This window comes from Bidens hawaiensis, unplaced genomic scaffold (assembly GCF_021521415.1).
Source record: "Bidens hawaiensis isolate Kalapana, Puna unplaced genomic scaffold, B.hawaiensis_p1.1 tig00019582_1, whole genome shotgun sequence".
Taxonomy (NCBI): Eukaryota; Viridiplantae; Streptophyta; class Magnoliopsida; order Asterales; family Asteraceae; genus Bidens; species Bidens hawaiensis.
Genome location: NW_027492975.1, coordinates 193689 through 210558, shown reverse-complemented (window position 1 = coordinate 210558; position 16870 = coordinate 193689). Strand labels below are relative to the sequence as shown.

At 31.6% G+C, this 16870-nt stretch overlaps 1 protein-coding gene across 1 annotated transcript; it reads left to right on the top strand.

The window, feature by feature from the left end:
- Nucleotides 1-11690: 11690 nt before the first annotated feature.
- Nucleotides 11691-14726, top strand: LOC143558676 (uncharacterized). Its single transcript, XM_077047466.1, has 6 exons — nucleotides 11691-11895; nucleotides 13096-13201; nucleotides 13250-13370; nucleotides 14124-14160; nucleotides 14408-14465; nucleotides 14560-14726. Exons 1-6 carry the CDS (start codon nucleotides 11710-11712, stop codon nucleotides 14724-14726), a joined length of 675 nt encoding a protein of 224 aa, XP_076903581.1. The 5' UTR covers nucleotides 11691-11709.
- The last annotated feature ends 2144 nt before the right edge of the window (nucleotides 14727-16870 follow it).

The window sequence follows — 16870 nt, the reverse complement described above, 5'->3', positions numbered from 1 at the left end:
AATTTGTATCATATCTTATCAAATGATATATCAACTAGTTTAACAGTGATTTCAGGACCAAATAAGATATTATGACTTAAAAAAACGTCGTTACCTATGATTGACTGACGTGATATCCATTTCTATGATGTGTTTGCATCACTGTTCACATATAAAAAATAGACTTACGCAAACGTATAAGCTCATACGACAAGAACTAATTTATGTCCAACAAATCATAGTTTTTCTTTTTATTTTAGATAATTAAATTGTAGGGGTATATTAGTAGTAATTATTATAATATCCCAGCCATCGAAAACATGTTATATACAATCATGACCCTTGATCATCATTTAAATGGGCGGTTTCTCAAGACTCCTGCGGTTAATGACGGTTTTCGTGATGAACAAAAGCAATCTGAAGTTCATCTTGGATTCCTCGTCACTTTCTTTCATATCAATTCAATTACTTTACTTTTTTTAATTTATAATTCACGAATACGACGGCAGTGATCCAATTTCAGAAGACGATTAGATTCGATTAATGTTATCGATTGGCCTGTTTAAACTTAATTCAAGGTAACATCCACATTTAATTACGTTGTTGATTGTAAATGGGATGCTAGGTCTAAGAAAAAGGATGTTTATATCTCCACTAATTTCAGTTTCACTTATTTGTAATTCACTCATATTAACATGTTATAGTTGCATTTAATGTAAATCTTGCAGTGTTACCGGAACAAGATGAGCTAAGCATTGATCAATTAAAGCTTTGTATAACGCATACCAACTGCTTGATGAAATGTCTGTTTGTGTTTTTTCTTCATCATCCCTATGTGTGTGTACATATCTTTTTCTCATTATACTAATAGGTTATAGAAGAGTGTGACCGTTTTTGACATTTTAGGTATGATGAATACGCAATTATGGACAATATACATTTTACTAGCACAAGTAACAAATGAAACAGTCCGTTTGACTAACAAAGTTCAGGAGTGGGGAAAGGCACTAAAAGATATCAAATTCAAAGGTTGAAAAACGAGTCTTCTTTTTCATCTTTAATTGCTATAAATAATAAAGTTTGTGAATGCACCTTGATATGGATGTTGAATGTATGCAGGCTATAAAGCATAAATTTTCTACATAATCAGTTTGTTGATTTATATATAGCATTATCTGTATATTAAAAGATTACTACTATTATTTACAAAATCAATAAACTAATTTCTTGTAAATGTAAAAATTTGTATGAACGTTTAACGATTACTACTGTTATTTATGAGAATAAAGCATTAGTACTGCCACTTATTTAGCAGCCTCCGGTTATATAGTTGTAGCTCATTTTTAAAACTCATCAACAGATGAGGAGGCTTTACTAGAATTTGTAGCGAAGCCAACGAATTCAACAGACAAAGTACAGAAATTTGATGCTATATAGTCAAACTGCCGTCAAAGATGGTTCCTCTGTTGCACTTCACAACGCCATTTATCTTCGTGGTCCATCATGTTCCTGCAGATGATGTGAGAAACCAGATTCCGGTTCAGTTGCGTTTAACACGTCCTATATTATATGAACAATTAATTTAGTGCTGATAAGACTCGTGCGGAGAATTAGGTATTTACCTTTTATTTTATCCTCATTTATTAAATCAAGTTGGTTTGATGCTTTTAATGACATAAAAACCTTTTATGACTAGTGGAATTTCGCATATCCAAATGTTATGAAGCATTGATATCTGATCAATGGAAGAAAATAGGGTGGCAAGGAGGTACTCAATTATAATAAAGTTGGATTTAACTGAAAAAAAAAAGTTAATAATTATGACCCAACGAAGTCATATGAGAAGCTAAGGGAGAGTTTTATAGCTTTTATACAGGGATTAATCTCCTTCCCTTTGGATATTTTTGGAATAGCTTACCACAAATGTCTACAGAGTACATGTACTAAAACGGGTTGGGTCGGGTCAAGTTACGCAGTGCGATTTTGGGCTAAAATCGAACCGGAAACCAAATTTTCGGTTTTTTTTTTGTTCGATTTGTTTTTTTTTCTCTAGTCGGGAAAAATTTTTTGGGACCAAAAAAAGTTGACCCAATATATTGAAATTGGGCCTAATACTTTTTTTAAAAAACAATAATTGATTAATAGAATATTAAACATTTGGGCCTAAATTTGGGAATTATATTTCAAGAGCTCATATGGAGATGAAAAGAGATCGATTTGATAATGAAAACAGGTTTTGGGTGTTATTTGAAGGGGTTGTTGAAGAATGATCCAAACCGGTATCATATTTGCAGAAAATGCTTGATTAAGGCTAGAAGCTTGTGCTCTCAAGAACAGGCTTGGGAATTTATACTTGACATTATAGGAAATGAAATCGATGTTTTGGAATAAAACAAGAATCGTCACACTAATTGTAAGTTATGTTTATTGAAATATGTTATTTTTTCACATTCTTGAAAGTATATGATGTTTGGCATGATGGGTTTCGATAAAGTTTGAATCTTTTCAATTTTGTGAACCAAGTAGGACTACGAGTAATGTATGCTAGCTATAACCATGTGTGTTATGATCTTGCAAATCACTTTTATCAATGGGCTGCTGATTATTCTGTCATTGCTCGACGTGTGGGCTATTTAGGTATGTTTCTTATTTTCTTTGTTCTAACCTTTATGAGCTTTAGGCCTGACAAAAAAATGTTAGGTCGGGTCACGGGCTAGAACGACCCAGTATAAAACATGCCCGATTTGGTTCAAGCCAAAACAGGTTATGGTCAAAATAAGTTCAGGTAAAAAAGGGGTTATGAATAAAAATAGGTTGGGATCAAAACGGGTTCTGAACAAAATAGGTTGGTGTCAAAAAAGGTTCTAACCATGTTTTTTTTTCAACGACGGCGAAAATAGGTTCGGGTCACAACGGGTCGATTTAAATAAAAAAAATTAACATGGAAAAATGGGTGGATTGGGTTGGGTTGGGTTGGGTTGGGCGGAGGTAACATGTCATATTGGGTGCTGATCAGAACGGATTTTGACCAAAATGAGTGAAGGTCAGAACGGGTTTTGACGAAAACGGGTATAGGTATTTCAGATTAATGGCAGATGTACGCCCAAAATCGACCAACACTCGCAATATGTATCTGTTCTGATCTCTATACGAGTATTATTAGATTCGGTTCATGATATGTTATGATAGATTTGTCGTATCATATATTTTTAATGATATCATATTATGTTTGATACATCACATTTGACTAGCTTTTCTAACCAGTAAACATGCAAGTAACAGGTTAAAATGCATCTAACTGCACACTATAGTTTTTGTTATGATTCCTTTATTTAGCCAAGTATTATTGCCATGAACTTTGAGGTCCTTTTGATTAGTAACCTTCTGCCATTTTTTTGACTAATAAACAAGGCTGCAAGATGGATATCCCCAATAGCAACTGTAAATCCAATTTTTTATCTACCAATGCGTAATATTGAAGTTGCGAGAAGGTATCATTGCCTTCAAAATTCGTATTTGAACCTCTTTTTGGTTTTGCTATTGTAATTTGGCATTCTTATGCTATGTTATCAGGACCTCTACAGATGAAATTAAGTCACTGAGATTAGTTATTGCAATTAAAACTCTATACTAACCAGATGGAAGGTTTGATCTAGAGGCTTATGATGCAAATTGACGACGATGATGATGGTGTCATTGTTGGTGACACCATTGGTGAAAGCCAATTAATGAGTTGGGATGAACATGTTATGCTCATTGGTCAAGGTCAACAGTCAACACACCATTTTCTTTTTTCACTCACGCCTTTTTTACTGCTTTGGGGATATTTCGACCCGGGTCATTTATAAAGGGGCCGAATTTTTCTTTATATCTCTTCATTGCATTTTTTTTAATTGAAGTCTGTGAATTGGAGCATGAGAATGCAAAGATTTTGAATGCGAGAGGAAAATGCATCTTCATATGTAAAACCAAGCCGTATGACCAGTTGTTTCGAGGTGTCTCCACGTAAGTTAAAATGGATTATTTACATCTTATATTATATTTATCTTTAGATTATAAAATGATAGTTTAGCACGAGCCCTTGATGTGCAATTGATTGCATAACAGAGGACGGTCACCAGAGGCTCACAACTGGGGATGATGTGTCATCTTATGGGACTGGAAAAGAGGATTTTGTTGCTCAAGCTTTGTGGGATTATGAAGATGCCAGTAATTTCTATGAATGTTTACCTGATCTCAGGTTCGTTCTTAAAGACGACCCTGGACGCGTCTAATTAGTGCGGAAACCGGAGAATCAGAACTCAAAAGCAAAGCTAAAATGTGCAGTAAAAAAATCCATTTTTAAACCAACCCTTTTTGACTCAGAAACCCGTCCTGCCCATAACCTGAACTTGCCTGAACCGACTTGACCCGAATTCATTGATGAGGTTTATATTATTGTCTCCAACTTTCCTGTTATTTGTTACATTAACTAAAAATTTTAAGGATCCCAAATTTGAAACGGAAAGAAAAAGGGGAAGATCACTTACACATTGGAAATGGGACGAGGTTATTAATGTTTCAAGCTCAGAGGATGAGAAATGCCATGAGGTTATCATGATATTTCTAGCGCTGATGACGAAAATGAAGAAAACAATAGCAGTGACTCAGCTTCAATTTTCTGACCAGATTCCAAGAGTTAGTGTCCAAAGTCGGAACCGGGTTGTTCGAGTTTAAGTGGCTTTTTATAATAACATTTGTAGAATTTATGCATTTTTATTTTAATTTTTAATTTAGTCTATGTACCTTCTTAAGTTTGGTATATCAAGTTTTATATAAATGTCTTTGATAATTGTTTTTATATCTATATTATATATTACGGTTTAAACATGATACGATTGGTGGATATCATCTTATATATTATATGATATAATGTTTTTACTCCCGAACACAAGTTGACAAATGTAAACAAGTTGGTGCATCATGCATTGTGCATCGTGTTATTGCAACACATAATTATATGAATATGATATGAAGTAATATAGTTCTATTTGCTATTCATGTGAGCCCTCACCTCCCAAAATGTATTGGAAGATAACCAAACCGTCGTATTTGTTACTAAATTAATATAGACTTCATATTTCTAAGTTGATATTCTCGTCCACCGGACAGGTAAACTACTACTTAATACTAATTAATGGTAAGTTACAAATCATTATGTGAACATACACGGAATAAAAAATAAATTATTTTTTTACAAATCATAGTTTTTCGTTCTATGATGTGTTTGCATCACTGTTCACATATAAAAAATAGACTTACACAAACGTATAAGTTCATACGAGAAGAACTTCTTTATGCGAGACAAGATTCCAACAAATCATAGTTTTTCTTTTTATTTTAGATCATTAAATTGTAGGGGTATATTAGTAAAAAGTTCAAGTTTTTATGATAATTAATACTAATTAATGGTAAGTTACAAATCATTATATGAACATACACGGAATAAAAAATAAACTATTTTTTTTTATTTTCACATTAAATCACATATAATAAAGGGATTACTTCATAAAATAATAATTAAGTTTCAGTTTTGTTACAATCAGGTAACAGGTGTAAAGTTTTGTTTTATTTGGGTTATTTAACATTTGTTTAGTGTTTCAATCTTAAATATTTAACTTGGATAACATGTTATCTAGGTTTTTTTTTCAAAGATTTTGACATTGCATAATATTTTATAAAAATTACAAAAATTAGTAAAAAAATGCAAAAAATAATTTTAAAATTGCAAAAATGTGCAAAATTTTTTTGAAATAATGAAAAAAAAGTCACCAATTTCTTTATAAAAATTATGGCTTTTTTATAAACAATACCATTTTTTATTAAAATTTGATGGCGTTTTTTATGTTTTTTTTGAAATTGTGGCTTTTTTATTTAAATTTGTTGAAATTATGGCTTTTTATTAAAATTTTTTGAAATTATGGCTTTTTTATTAAAATTTTTTGAAATTATGGTTGTTTTATTAAAACTTTTTACAAAAAAATACTTGGGTGATATTCAGAATTCTAATGATAGAGATTATTAATCGCAATCATACCACAAAAAAAAATTTAGAATCCTTTTAATTATATTGTCATAAAAGAATATGACTAAATAATGATAAAAAAATGATAAAAAAAACCTAGATCACTTGCTATCCATATCAAATAACTACGAAACACTAAATAAAGGCTAAGTGACCTATATAGAACAAAACTTTACACCAGTGACTTGATTGAAACAAAACTGAAACTTGGTTATTAGAACATTCTCAATGGGTTCTTCACACCTATCTCTATTTCTAAATTTAGAAGAATCATCTAAATAACCACTCCAATTCATTTCCTATCTCCAAACTCCATTTTAAAATTTTAGTGAAATTGTATAGGAATCCTCCAAATTTAAAGTGTTGACACAATACTCTATTTCCAACTACTCTTCTATAAATATATATTAGAAATCAATTTATATTGAAAATGACAATAAGACAAAATAGTTAGAAGTAAAGATTATTATAGAAGAAAGAGAAAAGTAATTTAAAAAAAAAAGAATATAGAGATGGGAATGGAGAATGAGTTGGGGGAGGCTTTTAGAAAATGATTTATAAATTAAAGGAATTGTGTTTTTTAGTTAAATTTTAAAGATGGAGACAAAGAACCTATTGAGAATGCTCTTATTCTATGGACTAATCCCTATAATAAATGACAAATAATGCTAATAACCAACAATTGTTAAATTTTCACATACACATTTATATAACTGCCTACCAATACATGAATCTTTGTAGGCAATGCATGAACATAGTATTTGAAGCATTTGAAAGAATATGTATGAAGATATTATGGTATTTGATTAAAATGATATTTATTAAAAGGTTTATTGGATTTTAATAATATCTATTGACTAGAATTGGCGGATAATAATCCCATTCAATTTATCGCCGTTGACGGACCCAAATTTAAAAAAAAGTTGCCCCCCCATTAAAAAAGACTTAACGTCGTTATATTTTCTGAATTTCAAACTAATGTTTTAGGGTACGAGTCGATTGATGTAAAATTTACTTTCGAAGCAATGCTCTAAAATGACGATAAAATGCTTCAATTCGGGTGTTTGGACTTCCAGATAACAAAAATTAAGTTGTTTGAATAACCGTTTTGAGCTAAGTTTTACACCAATTGACATGTATCTTCTTTCCGATCAAAGTCCCTAAGACATTAGTTTGAAATTCGAAAAAAAATATAACGTCGTTAAGTCTTTTTTAAAGGGGGGGCACTGGGGGGCAACTTTTTTTAATTTTGAGACCGCCAGTAACGATAAAATGAATATGGATTATTATCTGTCAACATCAATTAATAAGAATTATTAAAATTCAATAAACCTTATTAAAAAGAGCAATTATATAAGAAAAATAAGATATAAAAAACTTATTTGTAACTTTGACTTAATTAGTTTGATTTCAAAACATTCACCTCTTGCTAAGTATAAGTTTCCGTTATTATTCTTATCCACTTATTACACCTACTCAATGGTCTATATATAATTTTCTTTACATTTTTATTATAAACCTAATTTCTCACATGATCCCCAATAAATCCACTCTTAAAAGATAGCTAAGTTATATTATTTTTGACTCTATATATATCTTCATCTTCAAAAATTAAGGGCTTTTCTTCTTTTTCTTTTTTTTGGTAAGGATACGAGTTTTCATCTTCATTGTTATCGGTTTCAAATGACTATTCAGCTATCCTTACATAAAGATCTTTACACGAGGAAAAACTGATTGTATGCCAGTTGTATTGAATTTCATAAGCTAAGTGTACATCATGTGGGGGTTACACGATCAAAAGATGAAAAATGGAATGTTATTCGTGCACAATACGATTTTGGCCTTGTTTGATAGATAAATAGTGATAGACAAGGCAAAGTTTATACACGGTCACTATTTCACATAAGTAATAGCTATATGCATAATTATTATTCGACATGGTTATATAGATATATTCGTTTTTGAAAGGCAAAGTTCTTTTACTTCCCAAGACTCGAATCCAAAACCTTTGAATGTTTAAAAGACTACGTTTTTGTCACTTGACCACCAACCTCAAGACATATAGATATCTCATATATGAAAAAAACTACTTTCCTATTTTCTCTATTGTTAAAAATTATTTATGGAGCAAAATTTTGTATATAATTTTTTTTTTTTTGTAAACAAATGATATCATTTTGCGCAAGACATTTAAGCAGGAAATCTATAATGATGCATTGGGTGATGATATCAGAGTGGTGTCATGTACTCATGTGGGAATATTATTTATATTTCTGATTAGGTCGTTAATGACTTCAATAATTGATTAAATTTAATCAAGTGTTTATAATATAAGCTAACCAAAGACACATTCGGTTCCATCGGTTGTATGAAGGGAAAAGGAATATAAGATAGTAAAATAAAGCAATACATCTGTCCATGAGAGCTAAATTAGCTGTTTAATTTGATTTATAATCTTAATAACTCGGAAATAATTTAACTTGCAACTTTAAGAACCGGTTATACGAATTTTTGTTTTCTTCTTCTTGTTTTTTGGATAGTATTTTCTTTCGTTAAGTAATCGCCATTATGTTCTTTAGATTTGTCATTAATGAACACAAACGTAACAAAAATCAATAGAAAGACAAAACAAAGTTTTGTTTTAACGTGAAAAGCTTCACATTATACAACGTGACCTTTGCTTTACATTATGTGGCCTTGACAATAAGGTTAATGAGAATGTCTTTGTATACTGTATAGGTGATGAATTCTTCCGAAATTCCAACATATTTTAATTTTTAAGTACTATAATTTGTTTTTCAACCGTTGGTCTTCTCACCCAATAACGTATAACTAATTCTCATGGTTTTAAGACAATAAAGAGTTAAGATACATTGATACAAGCCAAATTTTACTAGTGGCGGTTGGAAATGAGAACTACAAAATGTTTAAGAATAATTTGAATGATATAATTTACCGTGAATACATGGATTAACTAGTGAGCACAATATAATTTCTAAAGTAGTATATTCACATGTGAATACATGCAATCACCTATTGTATAACCTAAAAAAATCTGAGCCATTTAATTTTGTGATTAGTGGTTTAAATTTTTAATAATCTATACGGCTTATACATGCATACACATGGGAAGACTATATGGGAAGACTATGTACATAAAAGACATTAAACTAATTTGTTCATATGTCATTTTGTTTTACCCAGTTTACCCATAAATCTGTAGTTTTTATAGGTATAAAAAGAAATGTTATTTGAGTTGAGAATACTTGATGTAACAATCAATTTCCTTAGTTTTTTAACATATGTAATATATATTATTACATTTAAAAAAAATTATGTAGTGATTTGTTATATATGTATTATACATTTTTTTATTAACTTTTAAACATAACCACACAAATCAACTTTTCAGATTTCACATCAAACGCGTCTGTGTATAATGTTAGGATTACATACAAATAAATTTTAACATGAGATCAACCGTGTGAAGTAAAGAAAAAAAGTTTGATGCCATTTTCATAATTATTATAGACAGAATTACAAATTTTCTCCTTTAAAAAAAGCCAAAAACCGGTTCGTGTCCTTTTCTAAGTTTCCTTGCAGGCGGTGTACTTTAAACTTTTTTTTCCTACAACTTTTGTCCTTTACGCTAACTGGGTTAGAAAAAGTCAGTTAAATGCCCTCACGTGAGACGCATGTGAGGGCATTTTTGTCTTTTCGCCTGTACCTGCAAAAAGTTTATCATCTTCTTCTTCTTCATTTTGCAACCACCACTAAACCCACCAACAACCCATTTGCAGTACACCGTTTCTATTTGACACCGTTTCTGCAGAAGCCACAGACAACCTCCAGCAACCTTCACCCCACCATTCAACCTCCAGCAACCACCACCAAACCCACCAACCTCCCCTCCCAAACCCAATTACATCTTCCAGACCAAACCAAAAACCCCAATTCCATCACCGGATCATAATAATAACTCAATCCGGAGCTTCCAATTCCGTCAACTCGCCGGAGCTTCCATCACAACTCGCCGGAGCTTCCATTTTCTCACAATCAGAGCATAATAATAACTCAATCCACCCACAAACCCACCAACACAATGGTCAACAACAAACGCAAACCCCGACGAAAATGAATTCCACAAATCGGTTCCTTGTTCGTTGAAATTGACTTAGGGGTTTTGATTATTGGTTAATGACGATCAAAAATCATATACAAATTACCTGAAAATGTGTTGGGATGACGGCGAACGGACTCGCCGGAAAACGGTTCTTAGGTTAAGAATCACGATATCATTTTTGTATCCGGCGAGTTGATGGTGGGTTTGGTGGTGGTGGATGAGTTATCAACTAATTGAAGGTTAATTAGTGTTTAATTTAAGAAATTGTTGGTGGGTTTTTGTAATCAAGGCTTGCTGAGAAATCTTCATCACCAAGTTTTGATATTTTTAGTTGATTTAGGGGGAATTAATAATCAAGATTTGAATCTGGGCTAATTAGTGTTTATCATTTGATTGGAAGTAGTTGCTGCTGTTTCTGAGGGTTAAAGGCATGGGAGGTGTTAAAAGGAAGATCAGATAACATTGACCTTATATTGACCGAAGTCGAGTTGCCATCGATTTCCGGTTTTGCCCTTCTCACCTTGATCATGGAGCATCAAGTCTGCAAAAACATTCCTGTTATAAGTACGCTTTCGGTTAATGATTTATTTTCTGTTTTTATTGTTTTAATTATGTGAAGAAATACCGATATCATTTTCTCATTCTACAGTGATGTCTGCACATGATTCAGGTGGCCGGAATTTCGGAGGTGGTGGTTCAGGTGGCCGGAATTTCGGAGGAGATGGTTCAGGTGGCCAAAAAGAAGATGATAAACTTTTTGCAGGTACAGGCGAAAAGACAAAAATGCCCTCACATGCGTCTCACGTGAGGGCATTTAACTGACTTTTTCTAACCCAGTTAGCGTAAAGGACAAAAGTTGTAGGAAAAAAAAGTTTAAAGTACACCGCCTGCAAGGAAACTTAGAAAAGGACACGAACCGGTTTTTGGCTTTTTTTAAAGGACAAAATTTGTAATTCTGTCATTATTATATATAATAATTAAACTATTTAGCAAATAATTACCATATAACAAGATGAATTAGAGTAGTTTAATAATTACGCTACTTATTATGTGCAACATAATAATTTTTTCTATACTCATAAATTGTTGCATGTAATAAGTTTATATTCGTAGCAGTTATAAAAATGTTACCACATGTTTTTCTTCTTCATTTCGTATAGTTTGCATGATAACTTTTATATATATCTGACCTGGACCCAATATGTATATGTGTATATACGTTACACCATAACCCCACACCCACCTCTCATTTAGTCTTGCAGCTGTCAAACCCAATCTCTTCAATAATAATAATAATAATATACAGCAAATTATAGTTTGCAACTTTCACGATCCTTTATTTCCCAACCGCACTTTTCAGACTGTTAACTTCGAAAACACCAATAAAATATATAGACTCAAGCTATATATATATTTCACAAAACATAATATCTTTTCTTGCATCACCATCTTAGTTTTCTTTTCCATAAACACCATTTAATTCAGGGAGCTAGCAAGACGAACAACATTTGTTATTGCATATAAAGTTATTAATTTGTTGTTTATGGCATACGGGCAACATTATCGGTCACCTTTCGGGGACACAACTCTCACGAAAGTGTTCGTTGGAGGGCTTGCGTGGGAAACACCTGCTGGAGAAATGCGAAAGTATTTCGAGCAGTTTGGTCACATTCTTGAAGCTGTAATAATCATCGACAAGATCACCGGCAAGTCTAAGGGATACGGGTTTGTAAGTTCAATATGCAAATTGGTTTAAGTCATTTGTTAAGTAAAATTGGATTTTGATTGTTCAAACTATGACATATCGTCATATATTACTTCATAATTAATAAAATTACCAACTTTTATTTTTTTTGAAAAAGAAAATCCATTCTAACGAATTTGTGACCTTGTCTGCCCTGATGACATGACATGACATGAAATAGAACGTGTCATTAACAAGTCATTAGGGCATACAGAATTGCTTCCAGGCCCGGCTCTAGGGTCATCCAAGTGAGGCAATGGCTTTAGGCCTCCATATTTTGAAGGCCTCCAATTTTAAGAGGCTACTAATACTATAACGTATTTTCAAAGCTATATATATTTGTAACTGTGATAACATTGGTGAAGAAAGAAGAGAAACTTTTGTTATAAAATACTAAAAATAATTTTTGCATTTGCCCTGTTTTTGTAATGGGTGGTGTTTGGTTGTTGAAGTGTTGAAGAAGATGATGAATAGGTGTTAACATTGGTAACTGTAATTTACTTTTCCACCAAAAGCAATTATGGGCTTCATAAAGACTTTTGTTTCTTTAAATTGTTTTGTATTTAAAACATTATTAAGTTCAATGCATGATGATGTGGCCACTAACCAATTTATGTACTATATTTTATAGAAATCTTGTTATAAATTAAATTGTATCTATATTACATATACTTTTTCTCTTTTTCGTACATGTTTATTTTGATTTTCTATTCTTGATTGAAATAAAATTCTAAATGTATATGGAGATCTAAAAATACATTAGTCGAAATACATCTTAATTTGTAATAAAACATATCAAAATTTTGATAAACAACGAGCTAAATGAAATAATATGATTAAAGTTACAATTTACTTAATATTTATTACTTTTGAAAACTAAAATATGTCTGTTAAAAGAAGTAGACAATAAAATAATTATTTGTTAATGATTTATTTATAAGATATTTTTTGGATGAACATTTAACCTTATTATAAGTACACTTCAAAAATAATTTTTAAAATATATTTATAAATAAAAGGCCTCAATTTTCTTCTCAGCTTTAGGCCACAAAAAGTGTTGAGCCGGCCCTGATTGCTTCTATGCAAGTATGGGATTGCATTAAGAATATTAAGTGATTATTAATTTGGATTATTAAAATTTTATTTGAAATTAATAGTAATAAAGATTGTGTTTTAATGAAAAAGGTGACATATGATGATGCTGAATCTGCAAAGAGAGCTTGTAATGATCCAAATCCTGTGATAGATGGAAGAAGAGCTAATTGTAATATTGCATCTCAAGGTGGTTATGGTTATATTTTCTTTAAGAAAACATATTCAAATAAAGTGTATTTTTAAGTCATGTATAAATATTTAAAATGTTTTCAATTCAATATAGGAAAAAGTAAGGGGGACGTGCAGTCGTACCCGGAACCAGCAACGCCACTAGCCCCGCCTTCGGTAGTGTATCAACCTTATGGGTGAGTTTCTCGACAGTACATAGTGATCATAAGTATAATATTTGAAACATTGAATCAAAATAATCTAGTCAGTTGAGAAGCTGACGGCAAAATTAAATTTTATTAATAACACATTTTCATGCTTGGTTATGAAATATATGTGCATAAATAACTGAACTGACCAGACGTCATTACAAAATATATGTAAATATCGAAATAACTTTTACAATGAATGAATTGATGAAATCGTTTATAATTTAAAACCGATCAATTATTAAAATCTAAAAGTTAAAAAACCAACTCTAAATTTGGTTAGTTCATAATCAAAACTCAAAAGTGAACCGATCCATGCTCACACTAGTTAGTGATATTTAAAGGGTTTGTGAATTTTTTCTTGTTTATTGATTTGCCATAATTTTTACAATCTGTCATAAAATAATTGTAACATGCATACATGACATTTGAACACAAAGTGGACACCGTGTAAAGGTTAGACTTTTCTAATTAAACCTATCCAATTAAAAATATCTTGATTTAATATTTTAAATTTTTTAAAACAATTTATAGCATATTTTTTCAATTAATCTAGTCAAGTGATGATACAAGACTTTATTAATTAGAATTATATTATTCAATTTAACCTTTTACAACTTTTATTAATTGACTTCTTTAGACATGAATACTAAAACATTATATAAATATAAAACCAAATTAAGTTCTTTTAATAGCATATTTCTGTATTTATTTACTGCTGATCAAATCTTATTTATGCAGGTATGCAACTTACCCCCAAGAACACGGCTACAATTATGTAAGATTTCAAACAACTTGTAAACTATTAATGTTCACTACACCAAATTTAGGAAAATTATCTTGTAGTACTAGTGTTGCTATATATCCCAATTATAAACTTTTCTCAACTCAAAACTAGTAACTATCGAAAACTCAACAAACTTATCAGATTATATAGTGATGATAGAAAGCAAAACCACGTCTTAGCCAAAATCTTGACGCGCATGTCACGTTTTAACCACTATATTATCATATTATGTGAACAGGGGAAACTCGCAAATGCCTCAAAAAATGTTTGCTTTAGTGATTATAATTGTATATACTGTATATTTAAATGATTTTCTATATACGTATTTTTGTAATATAGATGCATTAAATATTGTACAACATGCCTCAATAGTTGTTGTTTGATGAACAGGTAATGTACAATCCGGCAATGCAGTATCCATATTATGGGCCCACATCCACAACCATGACCTCACCATATTACTATGGGTATTCCCACACCCAAGTGCATACGAGGGGCGCATTAACGCCACAAGCTTCGTATCTGTACTATCCTACGCAGCAGATGGGTCTATCTGACTATCCTACGCAACCACCTCGCAATAAAAATTAACAATGTCTCATGCTGTAATATTTATAATTCAATTTAAATTGTATATTATTTTTGGTTTGTTTTCATTTCAAATGTTTGTTTTTTTTTATCTTTTGTAACATAGCTAACGATGAGCTAATTTTGTGTAGAGTATCAATCCGACCGATATGACATATTGTAACGAACTGTACCGACAATCGATTTTCATGTTTTCAGTATTAGTACCGTCTGGTTTTGGTATTTTAAAATATTTTCAACGGTTCAGTAACAAATCGATAATACAGGTATGGTTGAGATTGTACAATTTGTATGACTATCAGTAACCGTAAAGATACAAAAATTTAGACTATGAGCCATCATAGACGCTACTTATGTCAAGATCTAGCTAGCACCAATTAGGGGACCGCTCACACAACTTCTAAATCTATACATTTGTTCACTATCAAACTAAAGATCTTAACTAAAATGGGAAGAGTATCTTTTCTACATTCCTTAATACCGCTAAGCCTTATGTAACGAATAGAACCACTTGGATTAGTTTGTTTTTAAATAGAAAAGGTTGATTAATATTACAAACAGATTCTATCAAAATAACTTTCTTCTTCTTCTTCTTCTTTTTGAAATGCCAATAACATTAAAACCAAAGGGCCATTACAAGAAGCATTGGCCAAAGACATTCAAGTGACAATGTATGTGCATAACATCAAAATAACTATTTTGGTGATTCCCCTACACATTCAAGTAATACATTGAAATTGTCAAAATGTTGCACATATATCCAACCACGAAACACATGTTTGTAGATGTTGGGCAAATGATGTGATGATGCATGTGCATAAAGAGAGATGTAGATGTGTGCATGTGAGAGATTATGAGTTGTATAAGGGACCATATGGGATGATAGAGTCAATATGGAAGATGGGTGCCAAGAGTTTGTAGATCAAAACTTGAGTCAAATTAACAGTTTGCACTCCATGTGAATTCAGATCCCATTGTCTCTTTTGATGTTGTTTTCCAAATTGTGGTTAGTTTGTGTCATGAGTTCTGATTCACTAGCGTGTTGTGCATTTTGGTCCCTTTGTAGTCAAAGGCGTTAGACGCAAAGGCTACATGACTGTAAACGAAACAAATGTTCATCGAAAAGTTAGTCAACCGTTTGGAGAAAGTTCGTTTATGTTCATTCGTTTAATAAATGAACGAACATGAATACGAAATTTCGTTCAACAAACGAACATGAACAGAGCCCTCGTTCTTTCAATTGTGCTCTTGAACATTCGTTCATGTTCGTTTGTATATGTTATTCTTTAAATTTTTTGTACATTTTTTATTTCATGTAAACATTTTATATTTTTTAATTTATTATCCCTAACATAAAATAGGAAACCATATTCTCCATTGTTTTAGCGTTGTTCTCATTTCCGTTCTCATTATTCACATTAATGAATACATTATCTCATTATCTAGACTACGTTGATTTTAACTTTGTTCGTTTGTGTTCATGAACAGATCCATTTCCTTAATGAAATAACACAAACATAAAATCTCATTCGGTAAGTGTTCGTGAACCGTTCATGAACACGTTAGTTCTTTAATAAACGAACATGAACAAGGTCTTGTTCGTGTCCGTTCGGTTTGTTTGGCTCATTTGCAGCCCTAGGCCTACGTCTATTGCTTAGACACAGATATATGATCGCCGGAGAAAAATAAGACGCACCATAAAAAGTTATGCGTGTCTTCACTTGTCGGTGCCACAAACTTTTTCCATGAAACTATACTTAGCCTTTAAATCAATTATTCTCTACCACCAACAAAAGCTCTTTTGTTCCCTCGATGGTTAGGTTTAATATATTAAGTCTTTGTGACTTCTTTTACACATGTTCGACTCATGCTTGCTCTGGGTGGTGAATTTTTTTTAGCTTTATTTTCAATATGTTGGTGGACGCATCGCAACTGTATTGGTGATTTGGTTCTAAAACCAGATTCATGTTTTGTATTTCTTAGGTTATTAACTAATGTCGATATCGACCGAATTCGCATTGGTTCAATCACCGTAACACACAAATTAAGTTATTTCTCTTTGTTCTCACTACAGTGCGTAGGTTTTTTTTACCGTCGATACCGGCCGAACTTG

Coding starts and splice junctions, on each gene's coding strand:
- LOC143558676 (XM_077047466.1), top strand. CDS start 11,710: ATGGCATACGGGCAACATTATCGGTCACCTTTCGGGGACACAACTCTC. Junction 11,896..13,095: donor AGTCTAAGGGATACGGGTTT/GTAAGTTCAATA, acceptor TTAATGAAAAAG/GTGACATATGATGATGCTGA. Junction 13,371..14,123: donor GTAGTGTATCAACCTTATGG/GTGAGTTTCTCG, acceptor TTATTTATGCAG/GTATGCAACTTACCCCCAAG.